The 24568-nt window shown below is 36.1% G+C and overlaps 2 protein-coding genes across 2 annotated transcripts in view; one reads left to right on the top strand and one right to left on the bottom strand.

Annotated features, from left to right (window-relative positions):
• Positions 1-13404, top strand: part of LOC149804255 (DNA repair protein RAD51 homolog 1) — a 36442-nt gene extending 23038 nt beyond the window's left edge. The window contains exons 7-10 of the mRNA XM_089938138.1: positions 2711-2824; positions 4083-4212; positions 9063-9184; positions 12547-13404. Of these exons, the coding sequence (XP_089794264.1) occupies positions 2711-2824; positions 4083-4212; positions 9063-9184; positions 12547-12670 (490 nt within the window). The 3' untranslated portion in view covers positions 12671-13404. The remainder of the gene's footprint in view (positions 1-2710; positions 2825-4082; positions 4213-9062; positions 9185-12546) is intronic.
• Positions 13405-19078: 5674 nt separating this feature from the next.
• The window catches only part of LOC149804254 (DNA polymerase alpha subunit B-like), a 64734-nt gene continuing 59244 nt past the window's right edge, over positions 19079-24568 (bottom strand). Inside the window, exons 13-14 of the mRNA XM_089951265.1 lie at positions 23603-23729; positions 19079-20105 (exon numbers count right to left, since the gene is read on the bottom strand). Coding sequence (XP_089807391.1) covers positions 19956-20105; positions 23603-23729 — 277 coding nt within the window. The 3' untranslated portion in view covers positions 19079-19955. The remainder of the gene's footprint in view (positions 20106-23602; positions 23730-24568) is intronic.

Raw genomic sequence — 24568 nt, 5'->3', positions numbered from 1 at the left:
TTGTGAAGGCCTAGATTTGGCAGTCACACACTACTTTCTCCTCCAGCTTTTGTTCCCTGGTGCATCAGAATGAAGCCACACATTGTCTATTGCCAGTAGTTACGGTACAAAAATTGGTAGAAGTGGATAAAAACTTACAATAGTGGACATTACACTGAGCATGAGTATTTTGTTGTTTATGTCAGTTCTTGTGGCCATCAACCTCTCACCACACAGGCAGATTCTGCCAAATTCCACTTGCCTGTCCCGCTGTGGTGCCCCACAAATAGTCTAGTCCTGGAGAAAAGGTGAGGACTAGGCTTATGATCCATTTAATGCTTTAGATTCACTTGGACCAAGTAATAAAAAACAGTAAACAAAAATCCTACCATTCTGTTGAATTAAGTTGACTGTCTTAAATGCCTGTGCATTAAAACAGTATTTATTGTAGGGTCCAGTGTTGTCAGAAATGAATAAAATGTATGTCTAAAATTGCATATACTGATTTGGTACTCACTGTTCTAACCACTGATTTATGCATTTTTTTAAAGTTGGTTTGCTTGGGGTAAGCTGACCGGAAAATTGGACAAGTGTATGAAAAATCTGAGCATACTCCAAATACAATATCCCAAAATGAGTACAACATATTAATATGGTATATTATAAGGAAATCATGTTATATTTATTTTAAATTTTGTTTTCTTTTCATCTTTGTTGGCACCTTAAAACTACATGCCCATAATTAAAGTTATCAAAAATTATTTATGTGAAGAATACATGTAGATAGATTTGTGGATTAGGAAGGGTTAGAATGTAGACAGAATTAGAAGACCAAAGGCAGATATGTACATGTATATAAGACAGATAAAGGATATATAGAAAAGGTTTGAAATAGCTAGATGTTTTGAGGGATTGAGAGAATTAGTGCTAGACTGTAGTTATTTATTTATACTAACTAAACAACTGAAGGATTTGTGAACATTTCTTTAATTCATTTATTTAACAGTTATCATCTGGTAATCATGAAATAAGTGACATGAATCAAAACGTTTAATAATCCGGCTTTTGAGAATGATTTGAGAATACTTATTTTTATCCATTTAATTGTATGCCTGGCAATATGTATGTATGTATTGGTCTTCTGTAATTACCACAAAACAACAGATAATAAACACCTCATGCCATCACCACCTATTTTCTGTTGTTTCATTTCTTGAGATTAACAAAGCTACTTGCATTTGATGAATCAATGTCAGTACTATAATCTGGTAATAACTAATAGCTTTTACAAGTGTTTATTTTAACCCTTTGTAAAGATAATTATAAATTGATCCTTCATTTGAGTACAACTTTTGTAGAAAAATCAGAAATCTGAAAGCACATTTCAATATATACATTTTAACCCAAAACAACAACAAAACTTAAATACTAGAAGTATTTGCATAAAGCACTATTATCAATGAAACATGTATATACATTTGTTACTGCAGAGTATTAAAGCTCACACTTCAGTTATTTTCAGACAAAGCCACTGTATCAAAATCGTGTCAATTTAGTCTTGTGGTATACACTAATGCTTGTCAAGAAATAATTCCCAAATTGCAGAATTAATGAAGTCCAGCTTTCTCAAAACCACTGATAATTAGGTCTGATCTTTCATTCACTATCACTTGCGCTTCAGTTATCCATTCACTGTGAATTGGCTTGATTAATGAGGTTGCAAGGTTCACTAGTATGGTGCACTGATCATCACCAGTGACGTCTTCCTTTTCCATGATTGCCTCCATTGTCTGTTTATCATCCAGCAGTAGATGTGTTATTTTAATTTTTATTTATTGTCAAGTCTAGTGGTTGAAGAGGGTCTGTAAATGAGGCAGGCACAAGCAGAGGAGTGATTCCAATTAATTTAGCATCTTATCACTTTGGTGTTGGTTTTCTTGAATGTTGAGCACTGAGGTATAAACACTGTAAATGATTGATCTTGACAGGTGTTCTATTTGTGCTCATAAAGGTGTTATTATTGTTTCAGTGTTGTTAGCTGCATTGGCTTCCATTATGATATTCATTCAGGCAAAACATGGTGTGATAACTGAATTTGTCATGTCTTTGAATTGTGTTCATGCATGTGTTAGTATTACTTTAAACATTCCAGTGACTGCTGTTTGAATCTGCATGGTTATATTTTTCTTTTCATATTAATTTTTAGTATGTGTAACTGTTAAACCACAAAATTAAATACTTACTAATGTGGAAACTTTGACAGACAAAACCATGAATTTAAGCATCCACATAAATTTTCTTTTTTCTTCTTCAAACAATGAAAAATAGAGCACTTAAAAATAAATGATACTTCATTATATTAAGGTTTGAAGTTGAGTTAACAATACCTCAGGTTTGGGTGCTTCATCAACACTCTCCTTCCAAACATGACATTAACCTACAAAGATCCATGTACTTGCCGTTTTGGATTGGTAAATGTTCGAGTTCACTTTCCCAAAATAAATATCTGCGACAACTTTAAGAGAGGACATTGCAATACAAATGACGTACCTGTATTATCTATACTGTTTTTTGGGCTAAGTTTGTAATAATTTCATACCTTGTTTTCATAGGCTGTCATGTTACAGCATTTTACTCAATCAAGGTGTCATATAATCTAGAACCCCTATAGATGCTAAGCCTTGTCAGTTTTACTAGCTATTGATTCTCCCTTTTTTTTGATGGTTTTTAGGTATGGCTTATCGGGAAGCGATGTTCTGGACAATGTTGCCTATGCCCGTGCCTACAACAGTGATCACCAGTCCCAATTACTCATCCAAGCTGCTGCTATGATGTCTGAATCTAGGTGAGTTGTTCTTGAGATCTAAGCAGTTTCACAGAAGGCATAACAATTGCACAATTGAACAGATCGATGATAAACATGAGACAAATGTATTAAAATGTCAACATTCCACATAGGTGTTATCATTGAAGTTTCTTTGGTACACAATATTATCTCCCTGTATGATTCTTTGCAAATGAAGATGTAGAAATCAGGAAAGTAGTCATAAGTAGCCATTTTGTTTCCTAAAATCCAGCTGTCTTGTTCATGTCATCTTTTTTTACCATTCTAGAAAATAGGGAGCGTGTACATTCCTTTATTATTAGACTTAGAATGTTGTCTGCATATGATTGGAATTCTCTGCTGTGATGTAGCAAAATCTGGTCCACTCTAATGCTTTTGTCATTATCTTGTACCTCATGCCATTCAAGGTCAAAGTCACACACCAAGGATATGTTGTTCTAGTTGTTGTTGTTCTAGGGTTTAACGCCATTTTTCAGCACAAGATAGGCTATACATGGCGGCCAGTATAACTGGTGGAGGAAGAACCCTGGAAAACCCAGGGAAGAACCACTGACCCACGAGAAGCTACTGGCAGGCTTTCCCACGTACCCACGCTAGCCGAGCCTTGGACTCGAACCCACGCAGACAGAGGTGAGATGGCAGTGATCCGGAACGGAGAACGCTTTAGACCACTCGGCCACTCAGGGCCCCACCAAGGATATGTAGAAAGATTATTAAAATAATTTTTTCAGCCATCTCTTAATGTCAGATTACTAAACAGGACTTTGAAAATCATGATAGCCACAGTTCTGCACAAGTTCAGCATATAGAATGTTAGACTACAATTCAAAAATCTAGATCCCATATTTACAAAAATCCTTAAATTTTAATATTTGCCAGGAAAAGAACTGACATTTACATGTTGCTAATATTGCTTTTTAAGCCATTTTTATGTTAATAATATGGAGTTATTTTGAAAGAATTGAACTATATATCATGATGTTAACAACAGCAGTGTTTCATTTTGATTGTTCTCTAAGGTCAAGGAGTTTAGTGACTGTGTGTCCATGCTTCTAGGTTGCAAAAACATCCCAATGCTCAAAGTTATTGTGCTGGGACATTAACCAGTCAGATAAAAGTAGTCTAATTAGAGTCTGAATTTGAGAATGAGAATCTTTTTATGAGGTCTATGCCCGAACCAGATTAGATGTTCTGGAAGCTGGGCTTGCTCTATGTACCATCTAGCAAATTCTGAAGGCTTTGTTACTTTGTTATCTAGGTATGCTTTGTTGATTGTGGATAGTGCTACAGCCCTGTATAGGACAGATTACTCTGGGCGAGCAGAGCTTGCACCAAGACAGATGCACCTAGCAAGATTCCTGAGAATGTTGCTGAGGCTGGCTGATGAGGTTAGTGAAAATAAATCAGGAAATGCATCAGCATTTTAAAACAACAGCCATTTTTCATTACAGTAAATCCCGTCAAAACCAACAACCTTGGAACCAAATTTAATTTTATAGTTTTAGAGGTGTTTGGTTTGCTGAGGGTATCACTGACTTAAAAAGTTTTTTTCTCAAATATATCAGTAGTACAAGAACTTCTTCATTGAATAATGATTTGTCAGTCTTTATCCGCAGGATATCAGAAGTGAGGTCTAGGGTCTGGTTTTTAGAGCCGGGGTGTGCAGTTTTAGAGTATTATATTGATCATTTATACAGATAAATAGATAACAAGCAGGAAAACACAATATTAATTGACTTATCAACAAGCATTTATTTATTAACAATATACCTTGCAAACTTGGTCCTTATTTAAGGTACAAAGACTTTGGATTAGCTTGTTGTTAGCCCTAATTTATGTCAGCATGTGTGTCAACTATTGTTGCTTACTTCATGGTCTCTTGGATCATTCCTGGGTCCTTGTCTCACACTTATGCCTACTCAGGCATTTGCTGACTGTACTTAATCTGGCCCAGCATACAGGATGTATGTGTTTTGTTTAACATATGGCTATCAACAGTTTTTTTGGATCATAAATGTCCATATTAAAATATATTTGGACAGAAAATTTAGTTTGGTTTTCAAAGAAGAGGAATTAAGGTTTACTGAAGAGAAAAATGATAATATTAAAGAAGAAAGATTCAGGAGGTAGCAAATGTGTCAAATCTTATGGCGATTTCAGTACGTCTGGGATTCATTTTTTTTAGGCATTTTAGTGTACATTGCATTGGTGTATTTATGAGATTCTTGATCTTTTTTGTAAGTTTTATGTTAGGGCCTGTACAAAGAGGTGCAATTACATGATTATCACAGAGATGCTGCCAGGTTGGCAAATGCACAAATTGTGCATAAGTTTGGCTGAATTTGTGTACTTGGAAAGCAGTCATGTGTGAGAACTCCCACAAATTAGTTGAGAGTTGTATATAGATGTACGCTGCGCAGTATACAATTATCATTTAGCTGTTAATCCTTGAAGTGCTTGTTGATATATAAGTTGTGCTTCCGGTAGAGGTCTCATAGTGCTTGTTGTAACATGTTGATTTTTCAGGTGGGCAACTATTTAACATAAGATTTATGTACTTAATCTTGATGTCCGCCTTGGATGCAGGAGGTCATGGGTTCGATCCACGTCCGAGTCATACCAAAGACTTACAGAAATGGTACTAACAGCTGCCTCACTTGGCACTCAGCATTAAGAGGTTAGTGTTAGGACTGGTCGGCCTGGTGGCTGGGTGGAGACATCATGCTACATGTCTGCGGCATGATGCCCCAGTGCTAGACATCACTATAAACTGCCACACTGCAGACATTGTGGCAATATGCCTGAAAAATTGTTAAAGCTACGTTAAAAATCCAATTCACACACTTAATCTTGACATTAATGCTGTTAAATTAAATTTAATTGGTACATTGGACCCTGGAAAAAGCATTGTCATTGTTTTAACCTTACATTATTCATCAGTTAATAAAATACAGGCTACCTAGCAAACCCAAAATGGTTTATTCCTGACATAGTTCATCTTCAGATGATGATTTCATTAAGCAAACACTGGCTGATGATAGTGATAAACACAAAGATTTTGAAAGTTTGAAGTATATCAGATCATTAGAGCTGGGAAAGTGTTACTGGAAATACCAATCTAGTCATTTTGAACCTGAAAATGATGTTGAATACTATCCTGGTATACAGCTAGAGTCTGGGTAGACGCGGGAGGCTAGGATCGGCAAGCGCGCCAAGGCAACACGGGCGAAAGCCTTTCCGACGATGCTGAGGAGGGAGATGCCCTGATAGTTGTTGCAGTCGCTACGGTCTCCTTTGTTTTTGTACAAAGTGACGATGTTGGCGTCACGCATGTCCTGTGGGATGTATCCCTGTTCCCAGCAAAGGCAGAGGAGTGTGTGTAGGGGCTGGAGCAGTGCTGGTTTTCCGCTCTTGAGGACTTAGGCGGAATGCTGTCGCTTCCAGGAGCCTTCCCACAGGCAAGGCAATCGATGGCTTTTCCGAGCTCTTCCAGGGTGGGCTGTATGTCTAGCTCCTCCATGACAGGCAGGTCTGGAATGGCGTCCAGGGCAGTTCCAGTGACATTGTTTTGGGTTGCATATAGCTCGAGATAGTGCTGAACCCATCACTGCAGTTGTTTCCCCTGGTCTGTGATGACTTCGTCCGTCTTGGACTTGAGGGGGGCGGTCTTGTAGCTGGGGGGGCCTGTCGCCTTTTTGATCCCTCATACATTCCTCATTCCAGTGTGGATTTCGAGCCGGCAGGTCAACTGTAGACATGATCTTCTCACTACGTCAGCTGCAGGAGAAGTGTCGCAAGCAGCAGATGCCCCTCTACATTGCCTTCATAGACCTGACGAAGGCGTTTGACATGGTTAGTCAGAGTGGACTCTTCAGACTCCTGCAGAAGATCGGCTGCCCCCCACGTCTGCTTGCTGTCATTATGTCGTTCCACGAGAACATGCACAGCACAGTGTGCTTCAATGGCGCAACATCTGAAGCATTCCCAGTCATTAGCGGAGTCAAACAAGGCTGTGTCCTTGCACCGACACTCTTTGCCATCTTCTTCTCCATGCTTCTCCAGTACGCATTCAAGGACTGCAGCAAGGGAGTGTACATCCATACCCGGGCTGACGGCAAGCTGTTCAACATCACCCGTCTCCGTGCTAAGACTAAAGTCACAGAGGTACTCATCCGTGAATTGCTCTTTGCCGACGATGCAGCCTTGACATCACACACGGAAGATGGACTTCAGTAGCTGGTATGCTGTCTCTCCCACACATGTAAGGAATTTGGACTGACCATCAGTTTGAAGAAAACGAATGTCATGGCACAGGACACAGACTCCCCTCCCTCTGTCTCCATCGATGGGTACAATTTGGAAGTTGTCGAGAACTTCACATACCTCGGGTCTAACATCTCCAGCTCACTCTCAATTGATTCTGAGGTGGGCAGCAGGATTGCCAAGGCAGCAGCAGTGATGGCCAGACTTAACCAGAGGGTCTGGAACAACCCCAACCTCACAGAGAAGACCAAACTGCATGTCTACCAAGCCTGCATGCTCAGCTCACTTCTCTACAGCAGCGAAACATGGACCACCTATGCAAGACACGAGAGGAAACTCAACAGCTTCCACCTGTAATGTCTGTGGCGCATTCTGCACATCCATTGGCAGGACAAAGTACCCAACACAGAGGTTCAAGAACGCGCCAACATGAACAGCATGTTCTCCGTACTCAGCGAGAGGCGCCTTCGCTGGCTCGGCCATGTCAAGAGAATGGACCCAGGTCGCATTCCCAAGGACCTGTTATATGGGGAGTTAGCAGAAGGTGCATGACCAACTGGACGACCACATCTGCGCTACAAAGATGTTTGCAAGAAGGATATGAAGACAGCAAACATCAGTGTCAACGACTGGGAGAGCTGTGCAAACAACCGTTCCAGCTGGCGTCTAGCTGTCAGGCAGGGAGTTCAAAACGCAGAGGAAAAGAGAAGAATAAAACAAGCTGAAAAGAGAGCTAAAAAGAAGGATAAGCAAAAGCGTACTTTGGAGCTACGCCATCGTCTCCTGTAGACGGACGGATGCCAAGGATACAGCTAGAGAGGACATCTTTTGAGGATTTTGATTTTATTGGGGTTAAAGTGGAGTGGATCAGGAAGAAAGAAATGGAAATTTAATTATTAGGTAAACATCAAAGATTGGTCACCCACCTGATTTTTTGTGTATGCTCCTTACATTATTTTGATGACTGGGGGTGGGGTATCCCCCTTTAGATAAAATCGTGTTAGCTTCTATCTTGCCTTTAATGTCCGTATAGTTCATCATATTCATTGTGTTATAATGTATGTGAGGGAACGATTCAGTATTCTTGATCTGTCAAGATTTAATACTAAAGTTTTCAAATTTCATACCCCCTAGTGTATGATGCATTGGGTAATATAGCTTGCCTGTCTGTACTCACAAACTGTTCATAGTATCTCCATGAAACTGGATACACATATTGGAGTAGTGCATCTGATGTACTTTTTGCTATTCAGAGTTCTTCAGTTTCAGTATTTGTTTTTTGTCCATCCATCCATTATCCACCTTTTTGTTTCTGGAGCATAACTCTAAATGTTTCAAGGTATTTCTATGAAACTTGCCTTATACACTAGACTAGTGGTTCAGACATGCCTTCTAATGTTACTTAGTATTCCTGTCACTACACACTATGAATGGATGCTCATTATGACATAGGACTTTCACCAAAAGACTTATAACAATGTCTACTTTGTCCTAAATGAAAATGGTGCCAAAATCTGACATCCAATATGTCCACCAAGGTAGCCACTTTGATAAAAAAATCATGTTATTGCTAAAAAAAATGTCAAAAATAATTTCAACACATGGCAGTTAAAAGGAAGTAATGGTCTTACCTTGAATTCCTGGAAATTCTTTTTACCCAGTAGAACACAGGTCCTTTACCAAGGAAATAGTATAGCCTAAGTGGTATATAAATTGGGAATGCTGGACCATTGCATAGTGGGGGTTATTACATAAGAGGAGGGGTGGGGAGTAACCAGGGTGATACATCATTTCTAAAGACATATCAGTATATGGCTGTGATTGTTGCAGTGTCACAGTTAAATTTTATATGTAAAAAGGTTTGTGCAAGTAAGATACATTTGGGTTATTTAACATCACATTTCACTGGTTGGACCTTTCTTGAGTTATTATGTGGATGGTATACTTATTTACACTTCTTGCTTTCATTTGTCAGTTTGGAGTTGCTGTGGTGATCACCAATCAAGTTGTGGCTCAGGTGGATGGGGCGGCCATGTTCTCAGCAGATCCAAAGAAACCTATCGGAGGAAACATTATTGCTCATGCTTCAACAACAAGGTTAGTGTCAGAGGCTACCATTTATTGGACTGTTTGTAGATTTGTATGTTTGCAGAGGGGATGGTGTTTGGATTGCAGGGAAGAAGAATGAAGTTGTTTTTTTGAACTTAGATGATATCTTTTATGATACCTTACTCATGTATATATTGTGATTAGATGCTAAGTTGTGTACAATAGGAATGATACCTTGTCCATTTATATATTGTGTTTAGATGCTATGTTGTGTACAGTAGAAATGATACCTTACTCATGTATATATTGTGATTAGATGCTGTGTTGTGTACAATAGGAATGCTCCCTGTCTCCAGGTCAAGGTATGGCAAGTGAAATTATGTGATTTGTATCCTTGCCTGGAATACAAGGTTTGAAACATTGAAGATATTTGAATGAAAATGTAGCCAATTTTATCTCATGGATAGATGTTGCATGTTGCATACCATAACATGACCTTGCTTCAGGGTCAAGGTAGTAGCAAGTGAAAATGTAAAATTTGCTTGTATTTTTTTCCAGATCAAAATTTTCTAACCATTGGAGATATTTTAATAAAATTTCTAATGTATACCTCTCCCTCAATAAATTAAGCACAGGGTCCAAAAATATAGACAGTGGCATCAATGTAATGCCTTTTCTCAAGGTTACAAAAGAATTTAGAGTTTCTCTCCCTTGTACTTTTCATTGTTTGCTCCAAAGGTCATGACTTTAACTTTCGCTTCCTGGGAATTTTCAAGTTTGCTTCCAATATGCTCATCTCAAGGAGCTTATCTTAAAGGTTGTCATTTATCATATAAACATTTTCGTTTAAACTCTTTCTCCAGCTGATGCTCACTTTTTTTTAAAAAAAGAGTAAGAGATTTTCCATATATCATTAATTTCAAAGTTTCTGAAAGCAACTGATAATCTATTTTAAATCTAGTTGCATCGTGATTTTTATCACCATTATTAGGTTTTTTTATTGATCATTAGTATCAGATATAAAAAAAAAATTTAAGGATATCTACAAATTCAGGTCCGTCACAGGGTTATTAGTAAGTTCCCTTGTCCTCATCCTCTTTATTTTGATCACAAAATTTAAAGGTGATGTACACTGGAGAATGGTAATATTTATAACAGATGTTGCTGGTCGTGTTCAACAGGTGGTCGCTCACAATAGTATTTATATAATAAAATCTATCTATGCATTACGATTGTGGTAGAAAATGACAGGTGGTCGCTCATAGCAGTTTTTACTTTATTTTGAAATTGTCTTATTTTTTTATATGCAAAAACAACAAGTGATACCCACCAAAGTAAATGAATTCATGATAATTTTAAAAAAGTCACTCCCCCCAAAAAATTTTTTTGTCATATATAGGATTTGCCACTTAAAGTTTTTTTTTATGTTACATGCCAACAAATTGTTATATAATATTTCAATGTTTGACCATACTGTATTAGAAAAAAACAGTATAATTGGTAATGCTAATGACTGGCTTTTTGGGCTAAGGACTCGACTATTGTAAAATAAGGTGTGGACTCCCATAGAATGTCATCAGAATTTCTGGTGGGCAGGCATTAAAGACAGTTCTGCTTTTCCTATGATCAAGACAACTTCTGAGATCAGTGTAAATTTGAAGTGATAATTGGTAGGTGTGTTTTGACTTAAGTTTGCAAAGAAAAAAGTAATACGCCTTTTGTTACATAACATCCCTTTTATTACTTCATAGTATGAGATGTTAAATGAATTTTATATTATAAGACATCACTTAGTATTAAAGAGTGGATTACAAATTAAATCAGACTAGAATGGTAAAAAGTCAGCAATGTTGAATGATCTTAGATTGAAATAAATAGAACAAGACGTAAAATAAATCAGTTGATCTGCGACTTGGCACACTGAATAATTATAAGCAGCAGTGATAACTCAGAGACATTACATTGCTATCGAGGTCACTGCATTCAAATAGTGAATGTTTGAGGGAAGGTTTTGTGCCCTTTCTGCAACGAGTTTATATATTTCAGAATGAGAGTTGGGAAAGCCAAGCACATTTCACACACATGTACATACACATGGGAGGGGCCCAGAGTGGCCGAGTGATCTAAAGCACTCACCTTTCCGGATCACTGCCATCTCACCTCTGTCTGCGTGGGTTCGAGTCCAAGGCTCGGCTAGCGTGGATACGTAGGAAAGCCTGCCAGTAGCTTCTCATGGGTTGGTGGTTCTTCCCTGGGTTTTCCAGGGTTCTTCCTCCACCAGTTATACTGGCCGCCATGTATAGCCTATCTTGTGCTGAAAAATGGTGTTAAACCCTAGAACAACAACATACACATGGCCTCACCATCGGATCCCACCGCAGGGCTTATGCTGTGTGCAGACCTTTGAATTGTTTCTGGTTTTTATTTTTCATTCATAATGTCTTCTTTGTCTGGTGAGGTTAAAAAGGGACAGTTTAAATAAAACCAGCAGAGATGTATGTCTGCACTTACACTGTCAAGAAGCTCAAGTTGAATTGGTTTAAAAGTTGCAGACATACATGGACAGGTGTTGCTGATTTACATTTGTTTTTGAGGCATGGTAGTAGTATATGATACACAAACTGTGCATAAAACTGCTCCAGTCTCATTAAAGTTCAATCTTTGTTTCAACAGTTGTAAACCCAATATAGATGCAAGTAAAAAATATTACATTTTCCCTTTGTATGACCTTGAGAAAGAAAGTATTGCTGTAGCATGCAGCACAGTCTATACATGATATATAATTGGCTTAAGTTTCCATAAAATATTCTCAGTGCTTCAATAGTTACCGCAGACAAGAATACACATATATCTTCGTTGTTTCAAATGTTCTAGACACGATACAAGATGCAGGATTGCATTTTTGCTTGATATGACCTTGAGACAATGAGGGTATAGCTATGGTATGTAATTGCTCCAGTAATTACAAAGTGTTTGGCTGCACTTGGAAATGTTGACAGATAAATGCTGCAATATAATATGCCAGACTCAAGACCAATGTAATCAAATTGAGAGTTCTGTATCATGCGGTTAGAATCTATATATAATATGCCAAACTGAAGACCAAGGTATACAAATTGAGAGTTCTGTATCATACGGTTAGAGTCTATATACAATATACCAAACTTAAGACCAATGTATACCAATTGAGAGTTATATCATGTGGTTATAGTCTATATATAATATACCAGACACAAGACCAGTGTATACAAATTGAGGGTTCTATATGCAGTTTGGGTCTATATATAATATGCCAGACTCAAGACCATTGTATGCAAGTTGAGAGTTGTATCATGTGGTTAGAGTCTATATATAATTGGTTTATATGGGGATATGTAAATTCTTTATGAATATTGTTTTTCTTTTGGCAGGTTGTACCTTAGAAAAGGACGTGGAGAAACCAGGATATGCAAAATCTACGATTCACCCTGTTTACCCGAGGCAGAGGCAATGTTTGCCATTAATGCTGATGGTATAGGCGATGCCAAGGACTGAAATCTGGATACATGAAATGTGAAAGTTGTAGTGTTCTGTGACTTTTAGCTCAAGAACCACCTTTACTGTAAAAAGCAGTTTTTTCTTGGAGAAAATTCATGTATTGAAAAAGACTTAAACTACTTTGTGAATACATACTAAGCTTGAAAAGTCATATCTTCTAGAAAGCAGATGTTATTTTTCTTTGAAGATACAGTTTCATATCTTTAATATTGTGACTTATGGTTTAGAAATAGTGGACAAATATTTGTACACTTGTTAACTGGTGCCTTATCTCAGATAAAAATATGGAATGTGTACATCATTGTTACCAGATAAGAGATGCCTTTGATTAATCAACAGGTGAATGTACAGACAGTCCAGTTTTCTTATTCATTTTCAGCTGCTTTTTAAATTTTCCTTTTTTTAGTTTAACCTTCATAAGTAAGCCAATATCTGCAAAACTTCATAAATAATGTACTGCAAGAGTTTGCATATCATTGATGTTCTTTGCAGTCTCTCTATTGTTGCTCATTATAGGTAAATAGTATCATTATTTCAACATTAATCACATTTAACACACACAATCTAGTTTGGTTTTACCTGCTAACCCAAGATATCTCAAGCCAGTATGTCAACAATAGATCGTACTTGCACAAAATTTAATGAAGTAATATTAAAATAAACTTTGCCGATTCTTATGCAAGATAATGCAATGCTTTAATGACAAATTTGAATAAAATGTTTAAAATGTACACATTATTTGTAATTTCAGAGAGCTTTGAATATATTAGATATATGGTTAATATTTTATTAAATACATTTTTATTAGTGACTATTCATTACCTACTATGATTCTGTTGCTTTCCTTTTCTGTAACTCCTTGTCCCCAATGCAAGAGAAGAACTCTCTCCAGTTAGTATTGGAGGGTCTGAATTGAAAAGATTTTGATCCCAACCCGACTTTTTTTATAACCAAGTTATGGAGCATCCTCCTCATTTTTACTGCATAATACACGTGTGCCAGATTCCTTTTTGAAATTTGTATTCATTGTGTTTAAATGTATTTTAGGCCAATGATATTGAACACTGGTCATTGGGTTTTGAGTATAGGTACATGTATTGGGTTGGGGTCATCCATTCCCACCCCAGCCCAGAGTCCTGATTCGCTTCCCCAAATCCCACTCTTTTCTGTGTACGAACATATCAGATATGGGATGGAGTGCTAACTCAGAGCAAGAGGATGAAATTCTTCAGGGAACTCTTAGGGTCTGCCATATTCTGGGCAAAAGGCAAAGTCTGTCCACATGGAGCTGTATGGCTCTCATGGAATGGTCTCTGCACCAGTTGGTAGCAAAACTGCATTTCGACCTGTGAGGGAGACCCTTAGTAATGATTCCAGGATGTGTGAGTGCATGAATTGTGCAAAATTTGTATGAATTCTAATACTTGGACAGCAGTTATGTGCAATAAAGCCACAATCTAAAATTGTCCTCAGCACCTTATACTGTTTAAATTTAACTGAAAGCCCTTAAAATGCTCCTCATGACATGTCACACCACCAGTAGAGGTCTCATAGCACATCTGGGTTCTTCTGCTTGACAGATGATTGTTCAACTAAATTTGGTTGGCATATTGGGCCCTGGAACAAGCATTCTATCATAGTTTTAACCTTGTATTTATCAAGGAAGTTTTACAGCTATGTGTTTAAAAATTGGTTTACATAGAAAACCCAAAATTATTGGCACATTGGGTCCAAGAACAAGCATTATCAATGTTTTCATTTCGAATTGAAATATTCCTTTTATTCTTCTGTGCCAGTTGTTAGAACTTGTTAAAAGCTGAGTGTCCATTTAGCCTACAGTGCATGTTTGATTGTTACACAGCATTTCTAGATAATGCTAGAATATGAAAGTTTAAGTTAAGATAAACACATTTATTTGTAGATTATGATCTAAATAATTCCTCTGATACTATGTCATGTAGGAGTTTTGCATGAAATATATGAGCAGATTAAAGCATCTGAGGTTCTTCTGTAAATCTATTCTGGCTCACTGAGGGCTGTTCCAGTAAAACATATCCCCTCCCAGAACGGCACTTCCAACAAAATTCTGAAAGTGCATGTCGTAATTCACACTGCCAGTAATGGTCTCGCAGTGCTTAGTGCGCAAACATTAAAATAGCTGGATACTTTGGTTCAACATAAATGACTGTTAAACTAAATTTGGTTTATTGTGCCCTGAAGCAAGCATTTTTGGTAGTTGTAACCTTACTTTCATCATGTAAGTTTTACAAATACGTGTTTCAAATAAGGGCCAAATAGGATAAAAAATGGCTGAATCACAACAGGATTTGTCTTAAGACCACATTTTCAGTCGGCAAATACTGGCTGGTGATAGCTATGATGACAATGAATTTCATTTATATCAGTCTGATGGACATTGGGAAAATGTCACTGGAAATATCAGTGTGTGATTTTGAGCCCAAAATTTATGTAGAGTGCGAGTCCAATGTACATATTGGATGGACATGATGTCTGTTAGGCCTAACCTATTATGCAGTGTTATTTCAAAACTACCAATCCAAAATACAGGCAATTTATAAGTTAGTTTAACAAAATTAAAAAGAGCATATTCAAGATATCGATGTCTGAACAAGCAGACTATGAGAATATTGGAATTAAAACCCTAATACAGCATTATGGAAGAGAGAAAAATCTGGCATAAGAGGCAGCAAAACACTGATTCAAGGAAGTAAAACTTTTGTTCATGTTTGGGAAAACGTTTTCTTTTTGGAACAGAGATATCCAAGAGAATACCAGTGAGATGTTGAAAATTGCACAACCATAACGAACAGTAACTTGTTCAAACTAGTTATGCATTTGCCTTTTCAGACAGCATAATATTTGTACACAGAGGAGGAGAATCATATTAAATTCAGAAACAATCAACAGATTAATGCTGATAGGATTCATCAGAGATATCCCATACACCATAATTAAGTGTGTAGATCTCTGGTTGGCAGAACCACTATGGCAACAAAAGAATAATGAGACAAATGTTATGTGTTTAGGCTCGAATAAACAGTAACACAGAAAGAGCGACAACAACAAGCTTTTAAAAATTTAACAAATAATTTATTTTCCTGAAAAATTTCTGTACAAATGAAAAAAGAAGAACTTATGGTTTCAAGAATCAAATCCAAAAATAATCTAATTATTTTGCAAAAGTCTTAGTAACAAATATTCTAATAATTTCAAGTTTGAATCCTGATGAAAATCTAAGATGGATGATGACGTATGCTGTAGTCAGAACTGTGCTTATCTACTGTTCCTTGTAGAAATACAAATAATGGCACTCAGTTGTTGGAAATCCAAATTTGTAAGCAATGTCTTTCCAAAATTTCTGTTTGAGCACTCCTCAAGATAATTCTAGAGAAAAAAAGAATCCTTTTGAAATTCAACAGTTCTGAAGAAAATTATAACTCAGAATCTGGCTACAACAATATAACTTGACATCAGTATAAAAAGCCAAAAACAGAAATCTCTCTCAAAGCATCACTATTAAAACTAACAAATGTGCATAATGGAAAAACTTGAATTGCAAAATCGAAAAAACAATGTAATCTGCACCAAATTGAGTTGTTTAAGAAGAAATTCATTTTTTGACCCAAAAATCACTGAAGCTATGAGTTCTAGCATTGAAGTCTCACATTAAATAACATTTGAAGTCAACATGATAGTAATTTAGGTTGCACCTGTACTAATTTCACCTTTGGTATATTCAGATTTTGACTGATGGAGGAACATGGTTCCAAATAAAATACATCAAATTTGAAGACTTCATCCCATGCTCACCATGAAAAATCCATTTGTACCAACTGATGAGGACTTTTAGGTACCTGTCAGAAAGGCATAATTGACGATATTCAAAGGTCTACAAAAAGTACTAGAGTCAAAATTGATAATGGTAGTCTGGTAGAGGGAGATGGTATAACTTGTCTAGTAGTATGTTAAGAGATGGTAAAACTTGTCATTGTTGTCTGGTAGAGAGAGATAGTAAAACTTGTCAAAGTAGTCTGTCAGAGATGCCAAAACTTGTTATACTAGTCTGTTCGAGAGATGGTAAAACTGGTTATAGTAGTCAGTTAGAGAGAGATGGTAAAACTAGTCAGTCAGTTAGAATTGGTATAACTTGTCACAGTAGTCTGTTAGAAATGGCAAAATTCAGTACTCTGTTAGAGATAGTAAAAGTAGATACTGCATGTAAGAGATGGTTGTGGAGTTTAACGCCATTTTTCAGCACAAAATAGGTTATGCATGGCAGCCAGTATAAATGGTGGAGGGAAAACTCTGGAAAGAACCATCAACCCCTGGTAAGAACTGGTAAAACTATTCATAGAAGTAGCCTGGAAGATTTGGTAAAACTTGTCATAGCAGTCTGTACAAGTTGGTGAAACTTGTCATAGCAGCCTATACAAGTTCATAAAACTTGATATTGTAGTCTGTTAGAGATGGTAAAACTTTTCACAGTAGCTTGTTAGAGATGGTAAAACTTGTCATAGTAGCCTGTTAGAGATGGTAAAACTTGTCACAGTAGCCTGTTAGATGGTAAAACTTGTCACAGTAGCCTGTTAGAGATGGTAAAACTTGTCACAGTAGCCTGTTAGAGATGGTAAAACTTGTCAGTAGCCTGTTAGAGATGGTAAAACTTGTCACAGTAGCCTGTTAGAGATGGTAAAACTTGTCTCACTAGCCTGTTAGAGATAGTAAAACATCTCATAGTAGCCTGTTAGAGATGGTAAAACTTGTCACAGTAGCCTGTTAGAGATGGTAAAACTTGTCTCACTAGCCTGTTAGAGATAGTAAAACATCTCATAGTAGCCTGTTAGAGATGGTAAAACTTGTCTCACTAGCCTGTTAGAGATAGTAAAACATCTCATAGTAGCCTGTTAGAGATGGTAAAACTTGTCACAGTAGCCTGTTAGAGATGGTAAAACTTGTCTCACTAGCCTGTTAGAGATAGTAAAACATCTCATAGTAGCCTGTTAGAGATGGTAAAACTTGTCACAGTAGCCTGTTAGAGATGGTAAAACTTGTCTCACTAGCCTGTTAGAGATAGTAAAACATCTCATAGTAGCCTGTTAGAGATGGTAAAACTTGTCACAGTAGCCTGTTAGAGATGGTAAAACTTGTCACAGTAGCCTGTTAGAGATGGTAAAACTTGTCACAGTAGCCTGTTAGAGATGGTAAAACTTGTCACAGTAGCCTGTTAGAGATGGTAAAACTTGTCACAGTAGCCTGTTAAAGATGGTAAAACTTGTCACAGTAGCCTGTTAGAGATGGTAAAACTTGTCACAGTAGCCTGTTAGAGATGTTAAAACTTGTCACAGTAGCCTGTTAGAGATGGTAAAACTTGTCACAGTAGCCTGTTAGAGATGGTAAAACTTGTCACAGTAGCCTGTTAGAGATGGTAAAACTTGTCACAGTAGCCTGTTAAAGATGGTAAAACTTGTCACAGTAGCCTGTTAGAGATGGTAAAACTTGTCACAGTAGCCTGTTAGAGATGGTAAAACTTGTCATAGTAGCCTGTTAGAGATGGTAAAACTTGTCACAGTAGCCTGTTAGATGGTAAAACTTGTCACAGTAGCCTGTTAGAGATGGTAAAACTTGTCACAGTAGCCTGTTAGAGATGGTAAAACTTGTCTCACTTGCCTGTTAGAGATAGTAAAACATCTCATAGTAGCCTGTTAGAGATGGTAAAACTTGTCACAGTAGCCTGTTAGAGATGGTAAAACTTGTCTCACTAGCCTGTTAGAGATAGTAAAACATCTCATAGTAGCCTGTTAGAGATGGTAAAACTTGTCACAGTAGCCTGTTAGAGATGGTAAAACTTGTCTCACTAGCCTGTTAGAGATAGTAAAACATCTCATAGTAGCCTGTTAGAGATGGCAAAACTTGTCACAGTAGCCTGTTAGAGATGGTAAAACTTGTCTCACTAGCCTGTTAGAGATAGTAAAACATCTCATAGTAGCCTGTTAGAGATGGTAAAACTTGTCACAGTAGCCTGTTAGAGATGGTAAAACTTGTCACAGTAGCCTGTTAGAGATGGTAAAACTTGTCACAGTAGCCTGTTAAAGATGGTAAAACTTGTCACAGTAGCCTGTTAGAGATGGTAAAACTTGTCACAGTAGCCTGTTAGAGATGGTAAAACTTGTCACAGTAGCCTGTTAGAGATGGTAAAACTTGTCACAGTAGCCTGTTAGAGATGGTAAAACTTGTCACAGTAGCCTGTTAGATGGTAAAACTTGTCAGTAGCCTGTTAGAGATGGGTAAAGTTTTATGATTAGAAATGAACAAATAAGATCTTAAGTCCTGACAATAGAAAGAAGATTTTAGGATAAGAAATTATGTAAACAGAAAAGACAAAAATAATGCTGACAATTATTTATTACACATAATTGTACAAAAATACTATATTGAGGTGAACATAAATTTTCCAATATATTAATAAACAATATCATCTTACGCACTATTTGCTCTAGGAGTTGAATAAGGCTAAAAGTATCATCAGGTTTTCATGTCATTAGAATAAAATCTCAGATGCGATTGTCCAATTATTTGTCACCTGCCCATTTTCTTCTGGTATAATACAATGAATTCCACCATTATCCGTTATCTTTTGGTATATACAGACATCTTTTAAAAGTATACAAACAAGTATGCCTTTTACCTCAACTATTCTAAAACAAAGCAGCAGATGTCAAAATGCTACTAGTGACATCACTTCATGAGCGGTTGTTTTTTTAAAATACAATATCAAAGTTGCATTTATTGTGCAGGTTTTATCTTCACTCATTTTGTTAAATATGTAAAAGTTAATTATTTTTACCATATTAATTTGGTGTTTCTCAGCATTTAATACTATATAGGTTGTACAAAAAGCTACAACATGAACTTCATGCATATGATTGCAATCACATCTGAGGTTCATTTTCAGCCACTACAGAAAACCCTTAAGTGTTCCAAAGGAGTATTACTGACCCGCAATAATAATAAAAGTCACTTCAAAAAACCGTCCAAAGTTCTTCTCCTGTGAATCAATCACAAGAAGACGATGGGAGATCCTAAGCTTAAGTAATTTTGTCAGCAGAATTGGAAGTTGGAAACAAAATTATATATATACAAGAACATTTTACATCTTATCTCAGTTAATTTAAATGTATAATTACCCATGACTTGATAAAAATATTCACTATAGAGTCTACAGTACTCATTGTATTAACAGATTTCTTTATTCATACTTTGGTCATATTCTTATAATCTGAGCATCAATGTTAGACACAATGGACTGGTTACTGGACACATTATTTGTTTTAATCAGTAGTTTGGCATAAGTTCCTCCTCCCTGACCCTTGGCAACTCTACCAGGATTAACACAGCAACAACCTTTGACATCCTGAAAAAGAAAAAAAACTGGATTCTAACACGCACATGAATGTAACACGCTTTATGATTGATATAAAGTCTGCAGCAGTAAAATCTAATTATATCGTCATCTGGACACCTTGGTGACATCATGTCTTGTGATATTATGCCTTGGAATATACAACTCTTTATTTTTAGACAAAATTTGGTTAACAGTCTTGGAATCTGAGAAAGGTGTGGTGGTTTTACTGTTGAAAATATGTTTTACCAGCTGTGCTTACGTTTAATTGGTAAACTCAATCTGCAACAGTGACACGACCAAAAACATCCTCAAATTCACAAATACAAAACTGTTGTCCACTAATTCTACGTAAAGGCACGAGTCAAAAATCTTGAATATTATTATTCTAAAATGCCTTCAGTGCTAATGCAGTGTCCTATCTGGGAAGATACTGATGGGTAAGGTGTCCAGCCACAAATCTACACACCTGTCCTTATTTCTGGACATTAATTTGATTTCTGAGATTAATGCACCATCTTTTGTTTTCTGGCACTACGTCCCTTCCAGATCAGCATGTTGTCTCTGTACTTATGATACTTATGATGCAGTCTGTAATCGACTTTTAGTAAATCCCAATATAGCATGCTTATGTTTTGTTTGCTTTTACTTCCCAACTGTCAAGGAAAATGTCTGCAGATGAAAAATGGCTTTATTTATCAAGAATAGAAAAAGAATGGGCTACATGTCAATCCCCCATATTTTTGTAATTACTATTATAATTGGCAAAAAAGCATAATTTGGGTATAAAATATGTGATCTATATATTACATACCAGATTTATAGAATGTATGAAAAAGATAAATTTTTACTAATCACCTGGTTCTGTAGCTTGTAAAAATTCTTGTCACATATTTCCACATGAATCAACCAGATTACAATACAAAATAAACTGAACAATTATTTATATTCAGCACTCACTTCAACTAGTCTACATGTGTAACTTTTGCTGAATGATCGTGAACTGGAATCCTGCAATGATCATGGTGAGGTGCTCAGCATGCTGTCTTACATTACTCTCATATTCTTCTTATAAAGTTTGTAAAGCAGTGTTGTTTTGTCCCTTTTTCTGATCTGACATGTTTTGAAGTTTGAAAAGATCTATCTTCTCTAATGTTTTCCATCATATAATATCTTCAACTCGCACCATATTTTGTTTGTTTCACTTGACATCTGTTGACATTTTCTTAAAAACTAAATATATAACTAGCATTTGAAGAAAATGAATCTGTTTGGTAGAGTTAACTATTGAAGAAATGTGTTTTCTTGGAAAGGGGTCATATACAGTTGCTGTAAATAGCAATAAGGAAAGTGCTCTAATGCAATTCTTATGCAGCAATTACCTTATTAAGAATATTCTTAAATTTATAAGAGTGAAATTAAAGTGATGATACTATAAATGACAAAAAACAACTTTATTGCTTTATTTTTATTTTTTAATGTAGCCGAAAAACGTAATCCATATACAGTTTAGTGGACAATAAATTTGGTGAAAAATAGTGTAATGACAATGGTTGGCATGTATGTACAGTTAGACAAGTCATCTGATTCAGTCCTGAAAAATTTCTGTAGATTTAAGTCAAAGCTGGACCAGATTTTGTTGAATGTATCAAAATATTATAAAGTACTTGTGATATCTGAGTACGCTTACAACTTTAGGGATTTTTAGAAATCCAAGGAGGATGTACCGAGTTAGTAATAGCATTATATAATGCAATCTATTTGCTTAGGGCACTGTTTCCCCCCCCCCCCCAATGGCACTATCATTTTAAGAAAATTTAAATAGTCACCAAATTTTTCAGAATTAATCCTTTAAAATCTTAGGAATAAATGCTTAAATGCATTAGTTGTTTGCAATGATTATTTTATTGTAACAAATTAATTCACTGGCACACAGGCGGTAACCATGACACTATGAATGCTTCATACAGCTCCGGATTCTTTGCAAGTACTTTTAAAGTGGTTTTCTTTTCAACGAGTATTTATTTAAAATGGAAATAAAAATTTCATCACTGCATAAATTGGTAAAAAAAAGAAAACCTTATGTGAACTACAATAACAATGGGATGTTACTCCAGATGGTAACTAACCATGTCATGTAGAATTTGATCTGCCCACTTTTATTCCACTTTTGAACTAATTTTCAGAAAACATGAAAATTCTAAATTCAATAAATGTAATTGTTGCCCTTCCTGCTTCTGTTTGCAAGAATTATTAATACTTTTTATGAGGCTTATTTTCCCTTTTGTCTTCAACATGTGCTGCTTGCTGGTTGCCATTGTTTGAAAATTCTATAATCAATAGTTCGATCATGCAGGCGTTTTGCATGCAAAAAATATATGCAGTTTAAAGTATCTGAGATACTCTGGTGAAAATAGTCTGGTTCCCAGACCAACTCCACTAAATCTAAGACGAAAGGCAGATCAAAATAAAACACAGAGCCAATTATCCAGATTTTCATATTTCCATAGTTTTTGCTTTTATTCTGTAAGTCTGTATTTTTTTAGGTGCTATACAAAGTCCTCATTATTATTGTTATTATTATTTTAAGGGTAATTTTCCTAAGACTTACAGCAAAATCTTAAGGGTTGGCAGGTCTGCTAATGGCATCTACAATACACAAAGACCTGTATCTATATGTAGATTGGTTGCAAGTTTATTGAAGCCTTGATAGACTGGCATCGTTTGTAAAAGCCTTGATACACTGGTATCGTTTGTAAAAGCCTTGATAGACTGGCATCGTTTGTAAAAGCCTTGATAGACTGGTATCGTTTGTAAAAGCCTTGATAGACTGGCATCGTTTGTAAAAGCCTTGATAGACTGGCATCGTTTGTAAAAGCCTTGATAGACTGGTATCGTTTGTAAAAGCCTTGATAGACTGGCATCGTTTGTAAAAGCCTGAAAGCCATTCATGCAAGGATTCTTTGTCAAATTTTGTTGACCAGCTTTTAAACAGAAGTTAAAAGGTTTTCTGTTTTTAGCAAGAGCAGCCATATTTTGATAGCAGATCTGCATCATTCATAAAAACCTTCAAAGTTTTGCTTGCCAGGATGTTTTCATCAAAATGTAGCTGTAATTGGCGTGGTAGTTTTTTTAGAAGTTGGAGATAGTAATTACTGATGCACTTGCAACATAAAATGGACACAGGACCATAGCATAAGCTGACACATAAAATGGACACAGGACCATAGCATAAGCTGACACATAAAATGGACACAGGACCATACCATAAGCTGACACATAAAATGGACACAGGACCATAGCATAAGCTCACACAGACAATGTTTATTACCCTCCTGATTCTTTAATGTTTGCTTTTTTTGCTCAGGCATGCAACAGTGATACTGTAAATTCAAAAATTCTGATAACTTAATGAATTATAGGTACAAAAAAAGGATGAAAACTCAATGAATTATAGGTACAAAAAAAGGATGAAAAGTTTTGTTTATTATTTTCCTCAATATGCTTACCTTCACAAAGTACTTGAGGTCTGAAGGCACAAAAAGAACATGAGGTGTGACACTCATTGTAGCAAATTTCTCGTACTGTTCAAAGTCGATGTTCACCTCAGGTCCAGGTGGATATAATGGATAGTAGCTGAAATATGAAGACAAGCTTTGGTAAATATGAAATATGAAGACAAGCTTTAGTAAATATGAAATATGAAGACAAGCTTTAGTAAATATGAAATATGAAGACAAGCTTTAGTAAATATGAAATATGAAGACAAGCTATACAATATGAAGACAAGTTTTAGCAAATATGCAATATGAAGACAAGCTTTAGTAAATATGCAATACGAAGACAAGCTTTAGTAAATATGCAATATGAAGACAAGCTTTAGTAAATATACAATACGAAGACAAGCTTTAATAAATATGCAATATGAAGACAAGCTTTAGTAAATATGCAATAGGAAGACAAGCTTTAGTAAATATGCAATATAAAGACAAGCTTTAGTAAATATGCAATATGAAGACAAGTTTTAGTAAATATGCAATATGAAGACAAGCTTTAGTAAATATGCAACATGAAGACAAGCTTTAGTAAATATGCAATATGAAGACAAGCTTCAGTAAATATGCAACATGAAGACAAGCTTCAGTAAATATGCAATATGAAGACAAGCTTTAGTAAATATACAAAATGAAGACAAGCTTTAGTAAATATGCAATATAAAGACAAGCTTTAGTAAATATACAAAATGAAGACAAGCTTTAGTAAATATGCAATATAAAGACAAGCTTTAGTAAATATGTAATATGAAGACAAGCTTTAGTAAATATGCAAATGCAACCATGGACTGTTTTTAATAAAATGTTCCAGAGATGAGCTGTTGGTATATATCACAAGTCATAAACTCATGACCCCAACAAGAATCATAATCCAAGGACAGGTAATAACCATGATCCAAGGACAGGTAATAATCATGACCC

This window comes from Sinohyriopsis cumingii, chromosome 2 (genome assembly GCF_028554795.1).
Source record: "Sinohyriopsis cumingii isolate HCF-2022 chromosome 2, ASM2855479v2, whole genome shotgun sequence".
Classification (NCBI taxonomy): domain Eukaryota; kingdom Metazoa; phylum Mollusca; class Bivalvia; order Unionida; family Unionidae; genus Sinohyriopsis; species Sinohyriopsis cumingii.
This window is presented reverse-complemented; position numbering and strand designations above follow the sequence as displayed.